At 40.8% G+C, this 26,922-nt stretch overlaps 1 protein-coding gene across 1 annotated transcript; it reads right to left on the bottom strand.

Moving 5' to 3' along the window:
* Window positions 1-1,268: 1,268 nt before the first annotated feature.
* Window positions 1,269-26,922, bottom strand: TMEM182 (transmembrane protein 182). Its single transcript, XM_064144026.1, has 5 exons — window positions 26,782-26,922; window positions 26,278-26,377; window positions 24,823-24,921; window positions 11,933-12,070; window positions 1,269-1,492 (listed from the first exon to the last, which is right to left on the bottom strand). The coding sequence occupies exons 1-5, from the start codon at window positions 26,920-26,922 to the stop codon at window positions 1,269-1,271; spliced, it is 702 nt and encodes a 233-aa protein (XP_064000096.1).

Genomic DNA, 26,922 nt, shown 5'->3' with positions numbered 1-26,922 from the left:
TCCCAAACCATTCTGCATTGAGTTACAAAGTGAAAACCAACACAGTTGCAGATGGATTTAATTTCAACTTGGGCCCAATGCCAGATAAAGTTTCCTGATTGTTGAAACTCCGCCCCATATTTTCCATACCATGCATACAGTCCCATCCTCACCCCACCTTCCACACATATGTGTGTGCACACACACACACACACAAACACAGCCACTCCTACCATACAGAACCAAATTCACCTTTCCTGATGTCTCAGCTAAGCTCATTGCTTTCCTTGGGATGACTAGCAGAAAACTTGCATCTGGTCTACAATGAAGACTTTTAATATTTGGGAAAGAGAAGGCTACATAAAACAACCATACATTTTCATGTCCTAGATATTGTCTTCATAACAGACCCTTTTAAATAAAAAAAAAAAATGTAGTTTTACACATCCAGAAAAGAAAATGTTTGCTGGAGGAGCCAATTACTTCATTAAAAAAAAAAAAAAGAGTAAGCTTAAAACTTGATTAAAATATTAATGATGCAATTCAAAGTACAATTTTGGCACAACTTCAGCTAGTGATTACAACTACAGCATTTTGGATTATAGAATCATGCAACAAACATGGATTTCAGAATACAGAAGTATACAGCTTTCAAACACACACAGAAAAGAGAAACAGTTAAGCTTTTACATGTGTACAGACTAGCACCAGGTCGCTGTTCATGGCAATTGTCTCCTCTCTTGTCCTCTTCCCATGGATGCTACATGAACAACTGCACTCTATTTTTATAAAGTGCAGACAAGTTTGCTTGTGCTAGAGCTAAGGCGAGTGGTGGAAAACAGGACAGGAGGTAGACTGAATTACTGCACTTGAATGTTTGCTTTCTCCTCTACCTTGCAGCATTCTCCACAAGCGGAAGCACAAAGTAAATGTTAAAAGACAAATGTACAAAATGTTGATTTGGCCCATTTCATGTTGGGCTTGTGGTTGTAGGCAATTTTTTCCTTCCTCTGTTTGCAAAATTGCAGAAATGCTGCTAATACTACAATATAGAGAACCACATGTCTACTTGCTAAAGAGTTAAAGCCAAGATGCTGAGCCTAAAGGTGGTTTCTTCCCGTGTCGAGCTTTGTGTCCTTTACTCTTAAACAATTAACAGAAAAACTTCCAGAAGTCTTCCTGCACACTCAGGACTGCCACAATGGTAATAATGTATAAAACTGCATACCAGTTTACAAGTTGTGATGAAGTTTCGCTGGGATTCCTGCATTCCTTTCAGCAGTGCAGAACTAGTCTGAGTGTAAATAGATAGCACGCCCTACCAACAGGAACAGCATTCCTGCTAATAAAGCAAAAAGTACTCCTACAGGAGCCAGCATAAAAGACCAGCCATAATGTACATAAACAGCAAAGTCTGGGCAATCCATTTTTTTCATGTTTGTGTAGTTTTCCAGATCAGCCATTGCCTGGACCCAGATGACATACATCACGACTACCAGGGAAAACAAGACACCTAGAAAAGAAACAACAGGTTTTAACAATACAGACAAATGCTGGGTGCACTTACTGTAATACCTAGAAACCCATCCACACTTGAGACCCTGTCTGCAAGGCAAGTCAGCCACCAGTGCATATTTTTTGCCTTTGGCTTCATCTAACAAGCAGTGTCTCCATCTTGCTTCTAATTTGCCTTGAAAGGCATGCTCCCATGACAAACAATACATCTGGGTTTGGTAGGCAGACTGAAACACAGGTTTGTTTATGGATAAAATTCAGGCAGATATTTACCATTTTGATTGGGATGGAGGCAGATATTTCTAGCATTTTGATGAAGGGGGGGATGAGAATGATTGGAAAAAAAAATCCACTTCTGCTTCTCAAACTCTCACACTATTTTTACCACAGTCTTTTGAATGAGATACAAAAAGGGGAAAGAAATGAGAAATCTTTTTGATAGTCTTCACTTTTCTGCATTTACTTTTTCAATTATGAAAAGGGCTTTGTTTGAAACATACTAACTTCAGAGTGTTCCACTCCAGAATTTTGCAGGCAAATTCAGATGTATTTAGTATGAAATTCTCCACATATAGGAACAAAGCTCAACAATAATGAACTAATACCTATGAAGCAGACTATTAGTATTAGCCTTAGATTGGATACAACAATTTCCTGGAATTAATCCATCACAGAATTCACAGCCTTTTCCCAACCCCTCCTCTGAGTGGCCTTTGGAGGCCTTTGGATTGTTTACATGTGACAGTAATGGGACCACATGTCCTCACAAACTTTGTTCACCTCTTTGTTACTATACACCAGAAGGAGATATAAGAAGAAAGTATCAGTTGCATTCCTAATATTTCCTTTCACTTTAGAGCAATGTGGACACTTGAGAAATGCAAGCCTGCAGCACAGATGCTCCAGCAGATTTGCTGGAAAACTGACGATGAATTTTTTGCATGCTTCAGCCTGTACCCACTTGCTCCCTGAGCTCCAGCTGTCATGCCACAGTTAAAGTAGTAAGACTATCTAGTCCAACATTAAAATATTTGTGAGACACCACCCTATCCTGTTCTTACCACAGGTTTTGTAGGTGCCCCATTAAAGCCACCAGCCAGTGCATATTCCTGGGAACACTTATTGCTGAACTTGACTTTATAGTCTGCAAAGCCACAGAGGATAAGTCAAAGGTATTCGTGGTCTCTTCTCCAGCCTCCTAAATACTTGCAATGCAATCTTGAACAAATGTGACACTTGTGGCAAAACCCACAAATTAACTTCATAAGCATTCACAGACAGGCATATGCCTCCAGATCCACCTGTCCTGATAACCTTTCATGGTTACTTTTCCACATCCCTACCTTGAGACATTACCTCACCATCTCACTTCCCTGCCCTTCCTATCCACTTACCAGGGAGCAACTCTTATCAGTCCCTCACTGACTACAGAAAAAATGAGACAGGTTAACTGCAGCAGTTTAAATTGGTGATCTGCTGACATTCTTGTTGGTGCTTTATGGTCAAAATGTAATAGCTTTGCATTCTGGACATCCTGGACTTCTGACAGGTGAGAGCTCACAAGTCAGTGCTTTTTGAAGCACATCATAAAATGAGCAGAAGTAGTTAACCTGAGAAATAACCAAAACCTGACTTAAAAGCCCAAAGGATCTGCAATTTTTATGAAGCTGAAAGAAAGTAGAAAAACTAAATAAAGGAGGCAGACACATTTCCCGTCTGTGAACTACACTTCCAAGATTACATTTTTCACTAGGGTTCAAATTCCTAACAAAACTGGGGAAAAAAGCCAACACTCAACTCTAAAAGACATAAATTCAATTTTGAAAGTATTTCACCTAAGTAAAATTCAATTTTCATGAAATTTAGCACTGCACTTGTATTAAATATAAAACCAGTGAAACACAGAGAAGGATCACCTTAGGGCCAGACATAAAGAAAGAGAAATTAAACTGAAGACTCTCCAAATACAAGTCAAATTGGGCAGAAGAACATCTAATGATAACACATAATGTAGGCAGCATAAAAATTAAAACCAAACAGAGCTAGCAGGTTTTGATGTAAAATGTAAGAAAGATTCAGGGCCAAATTCAGAAGAGTTATTGGAGACATGGAGATTTGTTCAAGGTTTCAAAACTTCAACCAAAAAAAAAAAAATTACAGCTCAAAGATTTTGAATGACACATTAATAATATGGAAAAATCCATATGTATGTTGGAATTTGCCTTCTCAGATGGCTGTGGCTATGCATTTTCAAACGTCTCCCATAACATCCTCACAGGAAAGTTCATGTGGTTAGCCTTTGTCCAGCACTCCAGCCTGTCCAGATCTCATTGGATGGCAGCACAACCTGGCAGACTGTTGGCCACCTCCCCCTTAGTTTTGCATCATAAGTGAACTTGCTGAAGGTACACTTAATGCCCTCATCCAGGTCAGTGATAAAGATATTGAACAAAACTGGACCCATCACTGATCCCTGGGGAACACCACTGGCCATAGACCTCCAGGTTGACTCTATGCCACTGATGAGCCCTCTGAACTCTGCTGTTGAGACAGTTTTCAATCCACCAGTGCAGGCTGGGGACTGCTCTGCTAGAGAGCAGCTCCACAGAGAAAGACCTTGGAGTCCTGATAGACAGCAAGTTCTCTGTGGGCCAGAAACGTGTCCTTCTGGCCAAGAGAGCCAATGGCATCCTGGGGTGCATTAAGAAAAGTGTGTGCAGCAGGTCTAGGGAGGTTCTTCTCCCCCTCTACTCTGCCCTGGTGAGACCACATCTGGAATAATGTGCCCAGTTTTGGGCTCCCCAGTTCAAGAGAGACAGAGACCTGCTGGAGAGACTCCAGTGGAGATCCCTGAAGATTATTAAGGGACTTGAGCATCTCTTCTATGAAGAAAGACTGAGAGACCTGGGGCTGTTTAGCCTTGAGAAGACTGAAAGGAGATCTCATAAATGTGTATAAATATCTGAGAGGTGGGTGTCAAGTGGATGAGGCCAATCTCATTTTGGTGGTCCACAGTGATAAGACAAGAAGAAATGTGTACAAACTGGAGCACTCTCTTCTCAACATGAGGAGAAACTTCTTTACAGTGAGGGTGACAGAGCACTGGAACAGGCTGCCCAGAGAGGTTGTGGAGTCTCCATTTCTGGGGATTTTCAAAACCCAGCTGGATGCATTCCTGTGCAGATTACCTTAGATGATCCTGTTTTGGCAGGGGGATTTGACTCAATGATCTCTGAAGGTCCTTTCTAACCACTAAAGATCTGTGATTCTGTGATTCTGTCTGCAGTCTTCTATTTATTGTCTTCATCAGGGCAAACTCAGTCCAAAACAATAATAATCACAAAAAGTACTGCTGTAAGTTCTGGCATGGTAGCAGCAGGTAATTATAACCAGATTTTGCAAAACTGGAATGACCTCTGGCACCCCAGGCAGACACAAAGCTAAGTAACTTTAGTCAGTTAGAAGCATCTGCCATTAAAACAAGACTCCATAACAGGTGTTTTAATCTTGAAATGGGCACCCACTGTTCTTTGGGCACGTTTTAATCTTGAAATGGGCACCCACTGCTCTTTGGGCAGTCCAAAGCAATACCTTCTAGGTGGTTAAACTACAGCCAGCACCATATAGGCACAGAGTAGTGAGGCAGTCCTGCCAGTGGTAAAACAACTTCAGGAAAGCAAGCTGTTAATACCTGTGTGTGGCAAATTGTTGGGTATGGAAATTTGCTGAAGAAATGTATGTCAAGCAGAGATAAATGTCCTTCTTTAAAACAGAAGAAGGAAAAAAGAGGACAATATGTAAACCCTCTTCATTAATTAAGACACTAAAGGAGTATTTAAGAGTTCTCACTATTTGCTAATGGAAGCTAATTAGCAGGAATATTGGCTTGTTCAAGAAATGGTTTGAAAAGTTGAATCAGGCTAAGCAAAAACTGACCAGGTACTGTTGCCTCGAACAGCATTTTATTCATTAGTGCCTCTTTGTCTAATTTTCACAGAGCTATGATTTAATGTGAGTTAAGCACTCGGAAGTTTACTGAATACATATTTATTTTGGGAGATCTGTTTCTGCAGTCTTGCACTATCCATTGTGTATATCATGAACTCCCTTAGTCAAGCTCCAAGGCAAAATTACCAAGATTGAAAAAAAAAACCCAACCCTCCACAATTTTATGAAGCAAATATTTTTAGGAACAATGTGTGTTAGAATGGATTTCTGCATTTTCAGCATTTAGAACTTTTAGGTAGTGTGTGGGTGTCTATTTGCCCTTGCCTTTCAGTGAATATAAAACAGAACAGCAGTTGCATGAATCAGGAATGATGGGGGAAATTATTCCTAGAACATTAAGTATGTCTGAGAGAGATTAAGACAAATAAATGCTTCCCTCCTCCTCTTTTTTTTCCTGATTTTTTTTTTCTTTTTGCCTTTTCTTTTCTTTCTTTTTTTTGGTTGTTTTTGTTTTACGAACACACATTTGCTACATAGCCCTGTGCAATGCGATAAGACATGGACTTCTCTGAGGTCACTCTTTTCTGTCTTTTGCATTTATTCCTTTGAATTTCTTTCAAACAAATACTTGTGCATATTGCAAAGGAGAAAGAATACAGAACCTTTAGAAATGTCTATGAATTCCAGAAGCAGTTCGCTGGCCTTTAGTACTTATTCTTCCCACGTAGAAATGCCTTTCACTTGTCAATTGTGAATGGCTGTTTATGGCATGAATCTTTTACTATGCAGACATGAAGACAACAGGTGCTGGAAAGAATGATGTGAGCCTTTCACTTGTGCCTAAAGTTTAGAACTCTTTGTCTCACTTGAGGAAAACTTGTGTGTGTGTGTGTGGAGAGAGAGAGAATTTTATCTTAATTTTATTTTTGTGTCCCTGTCTTTATTACAGATTCTACCTTGGCCTCTTGTGACCTTTGTTTTAAAAGTACGTCTGACATTCCGCTCTGAAGTATATGCAAAGGATCCCACTTAAGAGTTCTGGGAGCTGGCATGTATCTCTGCAGACAGATTTTTGTCCTCATCTAGGAGCCAGAATTAAAATATCAGGGTTTTTTCACTCTTTCGACAGAAAATAGAAGTTAGACTTGTACTTCTAATCTTGCTTCTTCACCAGGGTGTGGTTCTGTAATGCTCTGGGGGCATCTCTAATGCATCCTAGGGGCTTGCCTGTTTGACAGCAGTAAAAAAAGGACACTTTTTACTACCTCCCAGGCAGGAACAGCCCAAGGTAATTACTGATGGTTGCTCTACATTACTATTTTAAGGCACCTTTTTCTTCTTTTCCTATTATCTTTGAAGCTAGTGTAAGGCTTCGTATAATCTGCACTATTGGTCAGTCCTCTGGTATATACAAAAGTGAGGCTGCAAAGACAGGGTTGAGGTCACTGACTGGTATCCTTGAAATGACATGCACTTCTCCCCACAGGTATAGCATCTGTAGTTTCATTTGCAGCCTCAGGTAGTTAATATGGTTACAAAGATGCATGCCTTTCCACTTGTGGCACCTCAGGTGAACCACTTGGTAAGAGAAATAGCCTTCATTGAAGATCAGGATGAAGAAAAAGTAGGTCTGTGACTGCCACAGACCAAACATCAGAATTGCTCTGATAGGGTAGATTTGATGCTTTTCTGGGCCTCAGGTACACAACACTGTGGAGAAGCTTCTGAGGTTCCTTTGGGCCTTGGACGCCCTTTGCAGTTCATCAATATGGGCATCAGTGATGCCTACAGAGCAACTTTGAGTGGGCAATCACAGGGCTGTGAGGGTGAGAGATAAGTGCATGGGGCCCACATGATGACAGTCTCAAAACTGCTGCCCAAAGGATAAAAGCTGTACAAAGCTGGTATACACTGTGCATCAGCTCCTAGCTTTGTACCTAGTACTGCAAGCACTTTGGCTTCTGTGGCCATGGGACCTCTCTGAGATATGAGAACTGCTGGGGAGAGGTGAGATCTGTCAGACAAGGCAGGGAAAGAGCAACAAGCTCAGTAACCCTGTGAGAAAAGATGCAAGCAAGGACCATTGGCAGATGGATGTCAAAGCCTCCAGATAAGCAGAGTGAAGAGAATGGAGGGCACAGAGACTGAACAATGAGGGAGGCTTGCACACTTCACTAAGAAAGCAGCACAATTGAAAGCCCATCTCAATTGCATGTACATAAATGAACTACTGTTGTAATAACACAGCAGGAATTCAAGCTCATGCTGTCACTGGATGATGGATGATGCCACTGCATCTGCAGACATGGTGAGACAGCCTGTGTGACTGGAATGCTTTGCTGGGGAGATGTAGACTCTTTAAAAACAGTCAGTTAATGTGGGTGGGATGCTACAGCCTGCAAGAAATGCTTTGAATAAACAGATATTCTAAGTAACAGGAGCTTGTCTGTTAAGATCAACAAGGTGAGTAAAAAGGGTGTGGTCGTGGTGGGCACCTGCTAAAGGCCACCCAATCCAAAAAAGGAAGTGGACTGGAAAAATAGTTGTTATGATTTCTAGTTGTCACAAGGGACTCAGCCACCCCAGTATCTTCCAGAAGGGTAGCACTGCAGAGAGCAAGCAACCCAGGAGGCAGATAGCTGGACCACATCAAAGGTAACATTTTGAAACAGGTGTGGAACAGGCCAGGTAATGGAAGAGGTTTGCTGGACCTGCTATTCACAAAGAAGATAAAACTGGTCAATTTGTCATTATAAAGTCATGGAATAGCAGAGTTTAGTATGCTAGGAGGAATATCGACGGTGAGTAGGAAATTAAAGACCCAGAACTTCAGGAGAACAGATTTCCACCTGTTCAGGAAACTGGTAGGTAGAATCCCAAAGAAGGCTGCCCTGAAGGACAAAAGATGCCTTGAAAGTGGGCTCAAAAGTACTGCTTGTTCCTCATAGACAGCTTCCTTAAAGTACAAGAATGGCCCCTCTCAGTGTGCAAAAATTCAAACAGATCTGGTATAAATGAAGGTTAACCCCATAAAGAGTTGCCTTAGCAAGAACACTGTCACCAGGTTTAAAATTACTATTTTTTCCTTTTACTCAGAACTTGTGACACTGTATCAAGAAAACTGTGTCCAGTTTGAGGCCCTCTGATGAAAGTGAAATGCTGACAAGCTGAGGTGACAGAGGGTAAGAAGAGACTGAATTAATTGGAGAGTTTAGTCTGAAAAGAAAATAGTCTTCATCTTCCTAAATGGAATTATAGAGAAGATGGGGGTGGACTCTTTAGGGACCTGCATGCTGAAAGGATGAGATGCAATGGTCACAAGCAAGAACAGTTTCCGGTAAATATAAGGGAAAACCTCACATGTTTCAAAATTAAGGTGGTCAGACTGAGGTAAGTGCTCAAAGCTGCTGTGGAACATCAGTTATTGGAGATTTAAAAAACTCATGTGGATAAGGTTCCCATTTGCTTGATCTGATTTTGAAACTAGTCCTGCTTTGAATGGGAGAACAGACCTTGCTTGCCACAAGAGGTCCTTTCCGACCTAAATTCTTTCTGTGTCACTCAGGATCTCTGTTCAAGCTTCTTCAAAACCCTCCCAGTCTGGCAAGTCTACCTAGTAATATTTTCTGCTGTTTTCTGAATGCTAAGAGGCACAGCAGACCATGTACAAGCTGTTCTTTTCAGTTGAGGCAGCAGTTTAATCTGCCACCTAATTTGTCAGTAAAGACTGCAAAAGGATGCAGGTACTTCAGTCCAATACAGGTACTAAACTAGCTTCATCCAACCATTTTCTTTAAGGATATTTAAGTAGAAAAATAACTTCCACAGGACAACCACCTTGTCTAACTTATTTCTCAGAGGTCTCCTATTCTCTTTAGTGTAACAGCTACTTGAACTTTGTGATAAGACAGCATCCAAGCCCTTTCAAAACATTACATAAATATATATATTTATACACACAGGTAAGTATTTTTTTTCAGTTCAATGTAATGGTTTCTGTCTTAAAAGAACACTAACTTCAGCTGTGCCCTAAGTCACATTTTCCCATTAAACCTTTACTTTGATAACAGGAGCTGAGAGCAACAAATTCTGGTTTAATGTTGTTGTGGGTGATCTGAAGCGTTGGATAGGATAATGATATTTACAGTAAGTGCCTTCCTCAAGCAGCTCTGTCTTACCAATGGGACGATGAGTAGATGCAGAAAAGCCTGGTCAGTAACCATGTGGCACTACCCAAGCCAAAATTTCTTGTGCAAGCTGAGTGGTTCCAGAGTCCTCTATTCCACTGTCATCCTTAGCTTTTTGCCAAATCATAGCAGGATTTTGCAAATATCTTTGCTTTTCAATAACAACAGAATTAGTAAAATTAACACAACTCTTCTCTGAAGCCCTGATTGAGAACAGTGCTGAAGTTGAAAGACACTACACAGAGAGTAAAAAGTCAGTATTTCCCTTGAAGAATATCTGCTCTGTAGGGACAAAGGGAGAGAGGGACAAATAGGCAGGACCAAGGTCACACACTGGGATAATAACGTTCACTTAACATCACACACTAAAAAAGAGTCTCTCTAGATTCCCTCAGTAAAAGAAAGAGACATGTAGGGTTCCTCCACAGCACATTCATCTGATCCAATTAGGCCACACTTTCAGGATTAAATGAATCCCCAGCTGGGAGAACTTCATACATATCTACTCTTTTTACTGCCAATGAACGTTACTGCTTCTTGCAGGCATCCTAGAGAAGCCAAGGGAGACTAGCACAGACTCGGGGATCTAACTTTCCCCTACCTAAATGAGGGCAGATGAACCAACACAGAGCAGAGAACACACACATTGCTTTGCACCTCTGCCCATCGGTTCCTGGTGTCTTTCATGTGTCCTTTCCCTCTAACAGCCTCTGCTACTTTCTAGTGACAGCTGAGGTTTTTCACAGACTGAAATTGTGTGAGCAGGACTCACACAGGCTCTTACCCTGCATATTAGGGACAAGAAGTATTGAAATATCTAAGGATTTCGGACAGACTATGAATTAATTTTTGTGTCTTTTTAGAAGTGGGAGGAGTAGTTCTCAAGGGATCAAATGCAAGCGTGCAGGAGGTTTTTTCAGCAAAAATACTATAAAATACTTTCCACAATTCACTGAGGGTCCTTTAATGATCACTAGCTGTGTATCAAGAGCTGTGAGGTGAAGCGAATAAGCAGGGTCAACAGGTCAGCAACAGAAGCAGAAAGAAAGCTACTACCTTTTGGTCCTGACATGAGTGGTCTACAATGTAACACAATACTTCTCTCCCAGGGCTGTCTCTCCCCAGGCTTTGTACAAAAGAGACCAGTGATTGAGCGTGTACTATCATTTACACCCTACACAGCAGTGTATCACACACCAGAATGATGTCTCCCCAGACTTTTCAAGGTTAACTGAAGAGTGTCCCAGAGATCTGCCCATATCAACCAAATCCTGAGAGGATGCATTCTCCATAGTACATGTGGGTTATGAGGAAAGAGGGAATTCAGTTGTTACCTTTCATTCACAGAGATTTAGAGCTCCTGCTTACTCATACATTTGTGCCTGGAGCACAAATCCTATGAGGAGAGGTTGAGGGAGCTGGGCCTGTTTAGCCTGGAGAAGAGGAGGCTCAGGGGTGATCTTATTACTGTCTACAACTACCTGAAGGGGCATTGTAGCCAGGTAGGGGGTGACCTCTTCTCCCAGGTAACCAGCAATAGAACAAGGGGACACAGTCTCAAGTTGTGCCGGGGTAGGTATAGGCTGGATATTAGGAAGAAGTTCTTCACAGAGAGAGTGATTTCCCATTGGAATGGGCTGCCCAGGGAGTTGGTGGAGGCACCGTCCCTGGGGGTCTTCAAGAAAAGCCTGGATGAGGCACTTAGTGCCATGGTCTAGTTGATTGGATAGGGCTGGGTGCTAGGTTGGACTGGATGATCTTGGAGGTCTCTTCCAACCTGGTTGATTCTATGATTCTATGATTCTATGATTTTTGTGTACTTTAGAGCTCCTGCTTACTCATATGTAGTAACATTTTTGTGTACTCCAGTCACATCCATAACATTTCTCCTGTAGTGGTCATGTGAATGTGCTCTGCCCTCTAACTTCTTCAAAGGCCACCACAATAATCTTTGGCGTTGCTGATTAAAAAACTTCTCTCTTTAGCTAAAGCTCTTGAGAATCCTACAAGGCAGCATCCACAAATATGAATTCTTTTTTCCTGATAAATAAAAAGCAGTCTGAAATTACAGTGTAATTCCACGATTTGTCTGGGATTTTTTTTTTCATCTCAATCCAAAAGTAGTTTTTAGAATAGCTTCATAACTAAATAACTGTTGAGAGAATCATCTCCAAGGCAGGCACTTCACAAGAAATGGATGGAAGCATAAGCTTTTTTCTTTCAACCATGATTAATATAATTTTTGGTCAAGCAAAACGGAATAAACCCTATTCATTAACTGACTGAACAAACACTATACTCACCAGCAATGATGAAAAAGCCTCCTCCTGCTTTGTACAGAATGTGACTGGCAAAAGGAGCTGCACAGATGATGAAGAAACTAGCCACCACAATAGTGAGCACTCCCAGGAGCATAAGAACGGTCCAGAATCCTCGATAGACTGGAGAAAGGCAAGAAGGGGGAAGAAAAAAAGAAGACAACACTTTTTAGCATTTAAAGAAGTGACATATTTGGCTAAGAAAGACTTTTCCCCTCCTGTTTTCACTTTTTTTACTAAAAAGTGAAACATTAATTGTACTGTGCATATATGTTATATATCATGTGGACCAAATTAGATGTCAATACCAGCCTTTATCTGATGATCATGGAAAATAGGCTGTAAATTACCACAAATTAAATCCACCTGCTTAATATTTAGCAGTGACTTGTAAGATAGCAACTTGACCAAGTACATGCTTTTTAGAAAATGGTACACCAAAGCTCTAGTAATGATTCTTTGCCATAAATGATTGGGCTGACAGGCTACAATTGTTTTACCAAAACTGTCTGGGAGAACCAAAGAGATGTAGTATCTTTGCAATAGTAGTGCCCAGACCATATCACCAATAGAAATCTGTAAGTTCTCTACAATCTGCAACTGGATGATTCTCCTTAGATATAGTCACATTCCATAGGCAGAAATCTACAGCAGAAGAGAGGGGAAGATCAAAAAATGTAATATGGTTTTATGGATAAAAAAATAAGCCAGCCTATTCCTGTTCTAAAGCTCTTGCTATTTTATTAAATTCAAAATGTGGTGTTTCAGAAACCCCTGTCAGACAGCGCCAAGCAGTGCTGAATTAATGGATGCAGCTGGTGATAAATGAGCAGAGAGTTTTGTGACATACTCTGGCCAAAAGAGTCTTTCTAACAATTATTTTTTTAGCTGGCTAATTGCACTTCCATTTAACAAAGTCATCATTTTACAAATGCTACAAGAGTGACATAAATTTCTCCCATGGATTTAAAAATTGGTACATTAACACAACCCATTAGTAAAATTATGAGTTGCAAAGATCTCCACCGTCAGATCTGAAAATCTTGAAGCACTGACAATTCAGTCAGTGAAAAACGTTTCCACCCAACTGAGGGAAAGCACATAAGCCAGCTGGCAAGTCAGGAGAAATGAGTCACAAAAGAAACTGCCATTTATCATTTGACAGCACCTACTTACTGTTATGGCAAAACACAACCAAGCAACTATTATACTGGTTCGTATCCTGAAAGTTTCAAATTCACACAGCCTATTAGAGCCAGCGACTCTGGAATAATTTGGGTTTGTTTTCATTTGAAATAGGAAGGTACATTAAACATTATCAGCTCATGCTAATGTGTTCCAAAAATCTACAGTTTTTAACTTGATCAGTTTAACTCATGTTAAAGTACACATCATCTTGCTTTTATCAGCCCTGTAAATGTATTAGCTAGATCATGTTCACCACACCACATTAGACACACTTTGTAAATAGATTCCTTTTTAATCCAGGCAGACACTCAGAGACATAATTTTCCACCACACTGATCAGCAGATTTGGGCAGAGGAAGGATGAATGTGTCTGAAAGTAGCTAGAAGAAGGGTTAAAAATGTGTTTTGGTTCATATCCAATACTAGTCTTCTTTCCACATAAACAACAACAACAAAAAGAAATATTAGGTAATAAGTCTGTGGTTCAGCAATGTAGTTAAGTGTGTGTTCTGTTCTAAGTACTCTACCTCTTATGAGATTTAGACACCTGTTTCAAGTTAAACACATAGTTAAATGATTCACTTAATGCAAATGGACAGTGAATGGAGACCTAGAAAGGTAAATCTCTCAAATCTTTCAGTCTTGGGTCTCTGAAGCAATTTCATATTATTTTACTCATGGGGGTACTTTGCTAAGCTTCATCGCAGTCCCCAAGTCCATGGGACATTACTTCCTCATTTAAAACCTAACACTGCTAAATCAGTCTATAACCACCCAGCTCTTTTACATGGATGGCCCAAGGTACTTCAAAGTCATGCTACATAATAGGACACATAGGCCAAAATGGATCCTGAAAAAGCTTTCTTCAATACCATTATAGCGTGTCACCTAAGTTACACAGCACTGTTTCTATTTCCTCAATCGAGGACACAAGATTCTCCAGCATTACAAAATCAGGACTAAATTTCATTATCTTCCCTTCATACAGGAAGTTTTGAATTCTGTCTTAGTGAAATTTTATCATAAAAGCTTTATTTGTTCAAATATTCCTGTAAATAAAACACAAAAGGAGTAAACATGTAAGTGATGAAAATTTGTTTGAACCTCTCTAACTATACAAGTGAAGAGCTGTTTCTCTGCTCTAGTGGCATAGCTGTTTAATGCATTAGATGTAAAATACTGATTTGACCCTAGCTATCACCTGAAATAAGCTTCCATTCTATTTCTCTGGAAATAATTATTGCCTCTAGAGAACTGTGGATAAATTCTGATGATCCTAATACTTATTTACCCAGATAACTCCATCATAAAACATCAGTTAGAAAATAGACTGTACTTGAAAGGCGAAAAGTCTGCAATGCTCTCAACTATTTGACTTTTCAAGCAGAAGATTGCCCCTTCTAATATGCAGACAGTAAGTAATCTGCATTATTTGTGACACAGGACTGACAAAACATGTTAAGAGCATTTAGAGTTTACATATATATACATGTGTGTGTGTGTATATATATATATATATACACACACACATAAATATAAAGGGACTTCAAATGCAATGTTTTTTTCTATAAAGAAAGAGAATTTATTTCATACTCAGACCATTTTCACTCAGAGCCTATTTCCCATCTTCTCTGCCTAGATGTGCAAGATCAGTTCCCACAGGACTAATAATTCACAATTACAATACAGTAATACTGCTGTCATTTAGTTTAGCTGGCATCTATAGATGAATAGAAAAGAGATGGTTGAAACTAAACCTTCCTAAGAACATACTTACTCTTCGAGTCAAAGACTTTGCTGCTCTGAGCCTGAGGTGAACCATGACAGAGAGAGTGCATCAGAAGATGCTGCTTTGAATTAGCCTTCTTTATGTTCCATGAAAAGGGCTGACACCGTGATCCCTGCAGCCTGTTTCAAGAAATAGTGATTCAGTGCACCTATACAAAGTGTTAACAGAAGGTTGCACTGTTTCAAGTCTCACTGACGCAGTTCATAAGACAGCTCATGGTCTGGTCCAGACGACAAGGACTACCCATGCTTCTGCAAGGTGTTTCACAGATATGTTTGAGTTAGCTACCTCAGAGAGATGCACTACTCCAAGTATTTTGTACAACAGAAGAAATAAGGTGCAAGCAATACCAGAGAGTCTGAGGTAAACCTATCTGCAGTGTTAATCTTAGATACTATTGCTCTGTGTTCCAGGAGTGATAAACAGAAGGTTCTGTAACTTGTCTCAGTAAGCTAACCCTTTGCCAGTTACAACATTTGCCTTGGAAGTGACAGGCAGGTCTAAAAATAAAACAGTACTCAGAGCAAAACAGGAGAACACACGGTATGCTTGTCTTTGAGCTCTGCACCATTTGGCCTCTATACTAGAGAGACATTATAGCTGCAGTATATTCCTAAAAAACTGCATGACCTGTAGTTTTCACTTGCTATTTGCTTTTCTCACTAAAGATCCTAATTTAAGTCCCTCTAGACACTTCTGCATCATATGAGTACTAGAAGTATTTGGTTTTGAGTATGGGAGCAAACTTTGGAGAAATGGTCAAAAATTATCAAAAGCTCCCTTCTCTAGCATGGTAGAATCCAGCATTGATTTCAAACTGAAACTAAAGATACATATTTTAAGATGTCACTACTGCAGGATATGAAAGAGAAGCAATAATATATTGTAGCATTAATCATAGAATCAGCCAGGTTGGAAGAGACCTCCAAGATCATCCAGCCCTATCCAGTCAACTAGACCATGGCACTAAGTGCCTCATCCAGGCTTTTCTTGAACACTTCCAGGGACAGTGACTTCACCACCTCCCTGGGCAGCCCATTCCAATGCCAATCACTCTCTCTGGCAAGAACTTCCTCCTAACATCCAGCCTATACTTCCCCCGGCACAACTTGAGACTGTGTCCCCTTGTTCTGTTGCTGGTTGCCTGGCAGAAGAGGCCACCCCCCACCTGGCTACAACCTCCCTTCAGGTGGTTGTAGACAGCAATGAGATCACCCCTGAGCCTCCTCTTCTCCAGGCTAAACACCCCCAGCTCCCTCAGCCTCTCCTCATAGGGTTTGTGTTCCAGGCCTTTCACCAGCTTTGTTGCCCTTCTCTGGACACATTCCAGCACCTCAACATCTCTCTTGAATTGAGGGGCCCAGAACTGGACACAGTAGTCAAGGTGTGGCCTGACCAGTGCTGAGTACAGGGGCAGAATAACCTCCCTTGTCCTACTGGCTACACTGTTCCTGATGCAGGCCAGGATGGCATTGGCTCTCTTGGCCACCTGGGCACACTGCTGGCTCATCTTCAGCTTAATATCCACCAGTACCTCCAGGTCCCTTTCTTCCTGGCTGCTCTCCAGCTACTCAGTCCCCAGCCTGTAGCACTGCTTGGGGTTGTTGTGGCCAAAGTGTAGAACCCTGCACTTGGCCTTGTTAAATCTCATCCCATTGGCCTCTGCCCACCCATGCAGCCTGTCCAGGTCCCTCTGCAGGGCTCTCCTACTCTCCAAATATTTGACAAAGTTAGACAACTGTGCCACCTACATTGTGTCACACTTGTGGTACAGTGGCCATACACACCTCTAAAGCTCCATAATGGGTTATTCGGGAGCATGTCAGCTAATGACATAATGCAACACCTATCTACTACTCGTGATGTTAAAATTAACCTCATGAAACCAAACCATGTCTTTTGTTGGCCACACTTACTTCAAGAGTTTTACAATCTCATCAATTGGCCAATACATGTTCTATGGCCTATCAAAAAAATTACCAGCCACCTAATATTGAACATCAATATGAATTAAGTGCCAAAAATCTGATGCACTTTTTGAAGCTTGTGTGAGTGCAGTGCTGCATAAACATTACTACAGGAAAAGCTGCCTTGAATTTTCACTCACAAGCACACATCCTAAAGTGAACCTTCCCTGTGATTCGATTGGGGATTGTAGTTTAGAACATGTCTTTAATGCAAAAGATATCAAAATGCTGTTGACAAGAGTATTGCTACCCACAATGTAACATCTGAACTGCTCTAAATCAGGAGTATTTTCTCTGCAGATAAACATCTGTAAATGAGATCACAAATCATGGCAGTGCGTGAGACGCACTCCTGGCAATGGAGTAAACCTTACCAAACTTCTCTCAGTTTCACTCAGTAGCTTTACTATGCTTTAGTGGTAATCTTCTTTCTAATAACCTTAACAGTAAAACAAATACAAATACAGTATGAATACACTGCTTTTTAAAATACTCCTCAGTTTATCACTGCTTGATGGCTGGGGAGTTCTGCCTTAGAAAATGTATTACAGTCTCTAATGGCAATGATGTCACTGTATAACATAACAGCATTATTTTTTTACTTAGAAATAGATTGCTTTTAACATTTCACCATACAGTTTTTATTTTCAGATTTCATTGCTGGGGTTTTATAGATTACTTTAGGTCACCTTCAACCCAGTAACAAACCTGCCAGAAAATTTGATCGCATCATATTAGATTTAACAGTTGCTAAACCAGAATTTTGCTTCAGATCCATAAACATAATGTATTCTACACTATATTAGACATTACCTCAAATCTAACAATATGCTCAGTGCTGGACAAAATAAGATATTAATAGTCAGGGAAAAGAGTATTAGCAGCTACAAATCAGAGTATTAAACTAATGTGTCAGTACAGCCCCATTAAATGGCTTCAAATTTAGCTTCAGTAGGTACTGGGGAATTTACAACTGTTAAGGAACTATTGTTTGTTTCCAATTAAAGCCATATAGGTGTTAGGGGAGGGGGGAAATTAATGACTTGACTAAGTGCTAGATTTTAGACCTATTTTTCTTAGGAATAATCTCACTGTAGCCAACAGGACTACCTGTACAAGAAAGGAGTTCTTAGTTTTTCAAAAAACAGCCTAGTATTGTCCTATGGGCAAAGAGTTCTATAAAAGTGTGGTAGTCATAGAATCATAGAATCAACCAGGTTGAAAGAGACCTCCGAGATCATCCAGTCCAACCTATCCCCCAGCCCTAGCCAGTCAACTAGACCATGGCACTAAGTGCCTCATCCAGGCTTTTCTTGAAGACCTCCAGGGACAGTGCCTGTACCACCTCCCTGGGCAGCCCATTCCAATGGCAAATCACTCTCTCTGGGAAGAACTTCCTCCTAACATCCAGCCTATACTTCCCCTGGCCAGTGTTCAGCAATCTCATTACATGATACTATGCATTAATTGAGCTAGCAATGCATTATTATTTAAGTACTATACTGTGGAAGGGGATGGGAACTGGCAACGGCTCAATTTGAGCTAAGCAATCCAAGCTCCAATTCTTTATTGAGAGCATCAGACTCCAAGTTACAAAGCACATACTTTCAGTTAGGGTGAAAAGTGTGAAACACATACAGCATGCAAGTGATACTTTTCCTTATCATTTGGCGCATCTAAATATTCGAATATGCATAATCTTCCCTACTTGCCGTTACTGCAGAAGCATTTTTAGTGCACCTAAGTATTGGAATTTGCATATTCCTCCCAATTCCCTCCTGCTTTGCGCACAGCCCCACAGACGCTGCTTATCAGAAGGCTCAAGGACAAATTCCTCTGAGCTTCTTCACACACAGCCCTGCAGCTTACTGGCTTCAATACTCAGACCTCACATCCAAGGCTTGACTGTACACACTCCTAGGGGCTTGTGCCCCCCATTTTCCAGCCAGTTCCCAACACTATACTATTACATTTTCAGAACAGCCTGACCAGATAATCAGTGTGATTACGGTTACATAAATATGGTTATTTCATAAGGTAGAGCTCACTACTCTGGCACTTTGTTATAAGCTAATTTCATGTTACTTATTACTAGGTTGTAGTTTGTTGCACATTTGTGAATTATCATATAAATCAATCTGCCTAAGTCTACTTAAGACCTGCACACTGTGATAGCTGTCACTACAAACCACTGCACCGTCACAGAAAGTCACTAAAGTCAGGCTTCCTCTGAGTTACTTCAGATGCCCATTTCAGATAAAGATCAATTACATGTCCTACAAATTTAAGTGCATTAACTATAAATGATGGTTAGCAGAGCTGTGGACCACATCTTAGACCGCAGGTAGGTGAAGTCCTCCCCACTCCACCAAGATATTCAACAAAACCAGTGAATGAACAAAACCATTATAGCTGTGATTAGTCTGATCTAGTTGAGGATGCCCCTGCTTACTGCAGAGGGGTTGAACTAGATGATCTTTGGAGGTTACATCCAACCCAGGCTGTTCTGTGATTCTGTGATTAAAAGACACAGCAAGCTGCAATTTGAAAGCAGTGTCACCTAACACTTTGAAGCTGATCGTGCATCTGACAATAACGATTAAAAGAAATTTGAGGTATTAAAACATGCATTCAAATTTCTAACATAAGCATCACTGTAGGCTTTTCTGTCTCTGCATATTTCTATCTAAGGCTATAATTCTTGACGCTCAGTGCTTAGTCTCGGTTTACACAGCAGGATGAACCAAGCCTTAAATCTAAGGCTTCATAAGGTGTAGGACAATACTAAACTTCAAGATACTCAGTGTTGTGAGGTTTTTGAGAATTATCACCCCCAACATCATAAAACCAACATACAAAAAGATATAAATAAGCTGAGAGGATGGATTGAGCCTCGTCTGAGTTCTGGCCCAGAAAAGCTGTGTCGTGGAACGCAGTTTAGGGGAAATTTATGGGGAAAACATGCAAGGCTAACTTGTAAATATCAAGTGACTTATTGCTAAAATACAGAGATCCCCTTCCCCAAAACTAAACTACCCAGGTAAATTCTTTTGATCCAAGGTCGCAGATAACATTGCAGAAAATGGCGAATAAAGAGAGTCTGCGGTTTAAAGAGTTCTTTGAGTCTTGAGAAGTTACTCAGTCTTCAAGTAAAAGTTTGTTGGTTACTCACTGTTCAAAGCAGTTGTTTCTAAGTGTTTATGAAGTTCAGGGCACTGTCCGAACCTTTGCGCAGGATCGGGCCCAGGCAAGCCCTGGCTTCAGAGCATCGGGCGTCCGCTGGTCTCGTGGCAAGCATTCATAGTATCATCATCATCAGTATCATCAGGGTTGGAAGAGACCTCACAGATCATCAAGTCCAACCCTTTACCACAGAGCTCAAGGCTAGACCATGGCACCAAGTGCCACGTCCAACCTTGCCTTGAACAGCCCCAGGGACGGCGACTCCACCACCTCCCCGGGCAGCCCATTCCAGTGTCCAATGACTCTCTCAGTGAAGAACTTTCTCCTCACCTCGAGCCTAAATTTCCCCTGGTGCAGCCTAAGGCTGTGTCCTCTTGTTCTGGCACTGGCCACCTGAGAGAAAAGAGCAACCTCCTCCTGGCCACAACCACCCCTCAGGTAGTTGTAGACAGCAATAAGGTCACCCCTGAGCCTCCTCTTCTCCAGGCTAAACAATCCCAGCTCCCTCAGCCTCTCCTCGTAGGGCTGTGCTCAAGGCCTCTCACCAGCCTCGTCGCCCTTCTCTGGACACGCTCAAGCATCTCAACGTCCCTTTTAAACTGGGGAGCCCAGAACTGAACACAATACTCAAGGTGTGGTCTAACCAGTGCAGAGTACAGGGGCAGAAGGACCTCCCTGCTCCTGCTGACCACACCATTCCTGATGCAGGCCAGGTTCAGCTGGGGCAGCAGGAGTGAGAGCGAGCCAGCAGGTGAGCAGGCTGAAGCTGAAGCAGGCTTCCAATCAAAGCAGACACACCATTTTACAATGTTTAAGAGGGGTGTGCTTAACCAGTTCAGGCGACTTTACGTTATCTTTACAGGTTGGTACGAAGCTATAATCAACTTGTACAATTGGACAATTCTTACCATAAGCAACCTGTAAGACCACCCAGAGATCGGCCCCCTGGCAGGTGTTGAGCGCACATGGGAACCAAGGTCCCCCCAAACCAAAACAGAGCCTATGTTTACCTTTTACCCTTCCTAGGGAGGAATCTTCCCATGTATACTGGAAAGATTGTTTTGGTTTCACGACTGCTTTTGGCCTTCAATGTGAGACACTGTAACATGCACAGCAAAGGCCCCACAAAAGAGCTTTGCTACCCTCCATGACAAGCTCTGAGCCAAATTCCTACTGATAGTAAAACCAAAGGAGTTAATCACACGCAGAATCACAGATTGGATCGAGTTGGAAGGGACCTCTAGAAGTCATCTTGTCCAACTCCCCTGCAGCCAGCAGGGACATCCCCAAATAGGTCAAGTTGCTCAGAGTCCCATCAAGTTTGATCCTGAATGTCTCCAGGGGTGGGACCTCCACCACATCCCTGGGCAACCTGTTCCAGGCTTTCACCATCTTCATGCTCATGTCCAACCTAAATCTCCCCTGTTCCAGATTCAAACCATTGCCCCTTGTCCTATCACCACAGGCCCTTCTAAACAGTCTCCTGCCCAGCCTGCCTGGAGGTCCCCTACAGGTACCGGAAGGTTGCTCTAAGGTCTCCCTGGAGCCTTCTTTTCTCTAGGCTGAACAGCCCCAACTCCCTCAGCCTGCCTTTGTAACAGAGGTGTTTCAGTCTCTGATCATCCTCATGGCCTCTTCTGAACCCACTCCAACAGGTTCAGGTCCTTCATGTATTGCAAGCCCCATAGCTGGACACAGCACTGCAGATGAGGTCTCCCAGAGCTCAGCAGAGGGGCAGGATCTCCTCTCTCCATCTCTGGCCATGCTGCTTTGGATGCAGCCCAGGCTGCCATTGACCCTCTGGCCTGCCAGTGCCCATTGCTGCCTCCTGTCCAGCTTCTCCCCTGCCAGCACCCCCAAGTCCTCTGCTGAGCTGCTCTCAATCTCATCATCCCCCATCTTGCATTGATAGGGAGGATTGTCTTGATCCAAGTGCACAACCTTGAATGTGTCCTTATTGAGTTTCATGACGTTCACCTGGCCCCACCCCTCCCACCTAGGTCCCTCTGGTTGACCAGCAGTGACATTGTCCCCTCATGCTCTGCACAGCTGCTTCACAACCCTCACCACAGTCCTAAGTTTGGATAAACCTCTGCACAGAGTGGTGTTTTTTTGCTAAGAGCAAGAGGAGGGCAGACAAAGAGTCCTTTTTCTACCAGTGCTGGGTTATGGTTTTCACAGGTACTGCCAGCATGGACAGGGATTTGATTTCTATGCCACCAACAGCATCCCCATAATCATAGAATCAACCAGGTTGGAAGAGACCTCCAACATCATCCAGTCCAACCTAGCAAAGAACTTGGTCCAGGCACTGCACTCAAAAAACATTGGAGATGTTATGTTCCTCAGAAAATGTATCTTGGAATGAGCCTTTCTAACTAGACAGCAACATGACAAGCCACAACAAACCACCAGGGGCTGCAGTTTAAATTCTAATTCCTCCGATAAGGTCCCAAAGTCTCCTAAATCAAACAGCCTGTAAAAGCAGTCATGTGCCTTTGCTTGCTCAGAAACTAACAGTTCTGTCAACAGAAAGTTAGCAGGGTTTAGGAAAATGTGTTGTGCATATGTTTGATTTTTTTAATGAAGTTTCAGCTGTTTATTTTTCCACAAAAAAGCAAGCTAAGTATTTTTCAGATGACAGAATATTTCTTCTTATCCACCCCTAATTAAAAATGGAGGTGAGTGACTAACTAAAAGCAGTGATAAACTTGTGTGGGAGATTTCTTTTTTTTTTCATTCCCAAATGTGAGTATTTTGAGAAAGCCAAGAGCCAATGAAGTAGTAATATTGTATTTAAGAAACAGTAGCATAGCTTAAAAAAAGAACAATAACCTCATTTTTTGGCATTGCCCCTTTGTTTAGCAGATGCAAGGTGTGTCAACTGGTTATACAAATAGTTAAGAAGATCTTTTCCTCATGAAATCAAACCAAGGGTTTTGCACTGGCTTTTACAGAAAAGTATTTCCTCCACTGTGAAACAGGAGCACAACCCTCTATCATTTCTTAATTTAGCAAGTGCAGTTTCAGTGAAACTTTTACAATTTGCTTCCCAAAACTCACAGGCAGGACCATCAAACTAGACTAAAGAAGAAACAAGTTTTGAACTAACAGAAGAGACGATGATATAACCTTCTTCATAAGAAGTTGTGAAAGATTCTTGAACAAACACACCTAGTCTAGTAAATAACTCACTTGGATGCTGGAAATGAGTAGAAGGCATAAAAAACCTCTTTTCAGTTTTAATGAGCTCAAAAGCAATCCAACTGTATCTATTTATATAGCAGGAATGGCTCAGAATATGCTCTACCTGGGCTAGCATCTATAATACAGTTCTGCCTATTTTTAATCTCCTAATATGAAATATAGATAGGAAAATTATATTTGAGCAGTGGTTCTTATGGCAAACATTCACTAAAATTAATTAAACTTTTGATGATATTCCTTCTCCTTCCTTTATTCTTTGTTTGTCCACTTTTGTGTAATCATGCAATACAATTTGAGGATCCTTTTTGAATGTATGAGTGAATAGTGGAATACAAACTCTGTCGAGATCATTAGCAGCTGATGACTCTGTCACTTTCAAATGGAAAGAGAAACTGTTGTGGATGTGATGTGAAGTTACAGATTAGATCTCTAAATGGTGAATGCTGAATTCTTCCTGGACAAACAGTTCATAATTTTCATAGATTAACAGAGCCATTATCAGCCCAACTTGTTTTCTCTTTCACATCTGCACCATAAAAAAATTGGATTCTGAAGACCTTTCAAAGTTAGCAAAGACCTAATTACAGCCTCAGGACACGAGGGGATCACTTAAGTCAATGAGTCAGGGAGTTCATCGACACGCAGCATCTGCACATCACAGGTTATTTTAAAAGTCATGTATATTTGAAGTGACTTACTTCAAATATGCTTGCATAAAGCCCTTGATCTGATTAAATTTGACCAATATTTTAAAGCAGTTTTTAAGATTTGTTAAAACTGAGCTTTCCAGGCATTATTCAAGCATAAAGTCTTAAATTACTATATATCTTCATATATAAATACAAGGATCTTTGTTACAGCACTAGTTTCTCAGTGTTAGTATCTCCATTTAACATAGCATGTATTCTGAACTATTATAGAAAATATACATATATTTAGAAATAGTTTAGTCCACAAACCAAAACTGCCTATTGATGCAGTTTTAGACTACAATATTCATGTTTAGTACACACTGTTCAGAGGAACTTCAGTGCCTCAGCTCTCTATGGTCTCAATGGAGAGAAGCTGATGGAATCAGCAGTTGGTTCAGTATATCTGAGTTACTGGAACAAACTTAGACAGTATCAAGGCCACTCTCCTCCTTCCTCATAAAGTAAAAATGCTACATATTTCCACATGTGGTAATTTATTTAAACAACAAACCAGTTTTATTGGAATACATCAGAAGAAGTACGCATTTAATGCACTCAGCCTAAGGAAGATACTTTTTATGTTGGAGGAAAAAGCACTAAAAAGGAAATGTCTCTCTTTTTCAGAAATTACTTCCATTCTGCCATCACGCTTAAAGCAAAGCATTCATTTAAGTGCTCTGCTAAAGAGTGGCTTAAATATGCATGTTGGAAAATTACGAGAAGTATGAAAGACCAAAACTCTAGTAATTAAACTGTATGGAGCGATAAGGCTGTTCTATACTGAAGCATCCAATTTGTTTGCTTGAAACTATAGGCACTGTATCCATTTTCAGCCAGAAAAATACTTACTGATTGCAGAGTCATAGGAGGTTGAGTTGTGTTCATCTCGGATAAGGGGAAATGGAGACAGGTAAGCATGTGTACAATTCTTAGAAGGTGACTGGTTAGCTAGAAGTGAAAGAAAGCTAAAGATTACTATTTTATTGGCTTAACAATAAAATGTTTTAAGCCTGTTCTTCAAATGGGTAAATGGAATTTTGTAGGTCAAGATTCCAGGTTCTTTCCCAGGCAACAGCTTGAAGCAGATTTGGTTTGGTAAGAGGCACCAACCTTGTCATCCAGCCAAGGATATTCCTTAAAGGGCAACAGAGATTTGTACTATGTGAACAGTAAAGTAGCCTTGCTGAATACACACCGCAATTTATAGGCAACGCACACGTATGCTTTTATATGTATATGTGTCTTTCTGTTATGAGGAATAATTATGTCTGCCTCACTATTGCATGTCCCACCAACAAAATTAAAAAAAAGACAACCAGGAAATTACTTTCACTCTTGTGAAAGAACAATGAAAAATATCAAGCATCTTCAGAAAGTTTACAGTCTCAACAAATATGAGTTTAGTCTACGGAATCAATATCCCCAGGGAAGGGTAATTTCACCCTTTATATTAAATGCTTATAAAAATATCACCTTCTTCCCCTTGTGAAAGATAAAGGCTGACTATAGCTTAAACCACATCTAAATTTCAGATTCCTGACCACAGAATTCTCCAGATAAATAACAAGGGGAAATTAACTAAAATGAATAGTACATTGACCACCTAAGACCAAGCAATATATTTAGCAAAATAGGGGTTATTGAAGTCAAATCTGTATGATGGCACCTGCTTTTCTCAAGGAATGTGGAAATCTTGCAATAAGGACAGGGAGATCTATAACTCAGAGGTAGGGTCAAACACATGAAAAGAAAGTTGCTTGATCTCTTCATGGAAGATTTTGATTGGATTCTGATCTACTGGAATCCTAGCATATAGTGGAAGATTGCAAAAGGTCACCTGTCAATCTAGTAGAGGAATTCTCACAGAGGTTATATGCCCTACACATTTTCCATGGTAGAACTGCCCATGTCCTCCTTAATTCACTTGTAGAACCAGATTGAGAAACTCTCTGACCAAAAATTCATGGACCATCCTAACCACTAAGCTCTTTTTCCCTGCATTACAGAAATATGCAGTCTGTTTAACAGTAATTGGCAAGAGGGAGGCTGTCCTGATAAGAATGAACTCAGGTTAACAGGACAGCCATACCACTCTTAGCATAAGTTGTTAGCTAAACATGTATCACTCTGTCCCAGGTTTTCCTTCAGTATAGATTACAAACAGATTTTTCAAGCATTTGTGTCAGGGTAGCTGAAGAACATGATCACCAGTGGTAATAAACATGATCACACGAGATGGCAATAAACCCCACAACAATTCTGACAACAAACTACTGTAGATAATTTAAAAGGAAATTTACTTACTATACCAGAAATTCCACATGCTGGCATTATTTTCTCCTACTTTTCCACTAAACCAGCACCTCCAGAAGAAACCTTCATGATGGAAAGTGGCCTTCTCTCCCTATGGGGTGGAGGGAAATAGGAAAGAAAACAAAATTAAAAATCAAGAAGCTATAAATGTTCAGTTTTTCAATGGCTGAAAGTATCAAGTACAACTGAAATCAGATATTTAGGTAAAAAACACCACTATTGTAATGAAACACAGCCTGTTCAAATACAGGTTAACTACAGCATATCTTACCAATTATACATCATTTGAAAGAATACCATATTGCAATAGTATCACAAAAGATAAGTTCCATTTTAGAGTTGATTACAATCAGTTACAAGAGGTTTTGGTGCAGGTTTGTAGGCCTCCAGAAGGTGAAAATGAGTTCATGCAGGATTAAATTATTGCAAAAGAAACACGTTGAAGAAACCTACAGATGTACAATCCTTGTTACAAATAAAAATGTCCATACTAACCCCAATATCTTCAGGTGCTTTTGAACATCTTCCTATTTCTGTAGCAAGAAGCCAATAATCGGTTCCAAATGCCACCAAAAACAGCAAAACCCCCAGAGCTGCAAAGAAGCCGCCAAAAAATATCCCCACACTTAGTTTCAT

Source organism: Pogoniulus pusillus, chromosome 5, assembly GCF_015220805.1.
Source record: "Pogoniulus pusillus isolate bPogPus1 chromosome 5, bPogPus1.pri, whole genome shotgun sequence".
In the NCBI taxonomy this organism is placed as follows: Eukaryota; Metazoa; Chordata; class Aves; order Piciformes; family Lybiidae; genus Pogoniulus; species Pogoniulus pusillus.
This window is presented reverse-complemented; position numbering and strand designations above follow the sequence as displayed.

Coding starts and splice junctions, on each gene's coding strand:
- TMEM182 (XM_064144026.1), bottom strand. CDS start 26,922: ATGAAACTAAGTGTGGGGATATTTTTTGGCGGCTTCTTTGCAGCTCTG. Junction 26,378..26,781: donor AAGCACCTGAAGATATTGGG/GTTAGTATGGAC, acceptor TCCACCCCATAG/GGAGAGAAGGCCACTTTCCA. Junction 1,493..11,932: donor AGGCTTTTTCATCATTGCTG/GTGAGTATAGTG, acceptor TTTCTTTTCTAG/GTGTCTTGTTTTCCCTGGTA.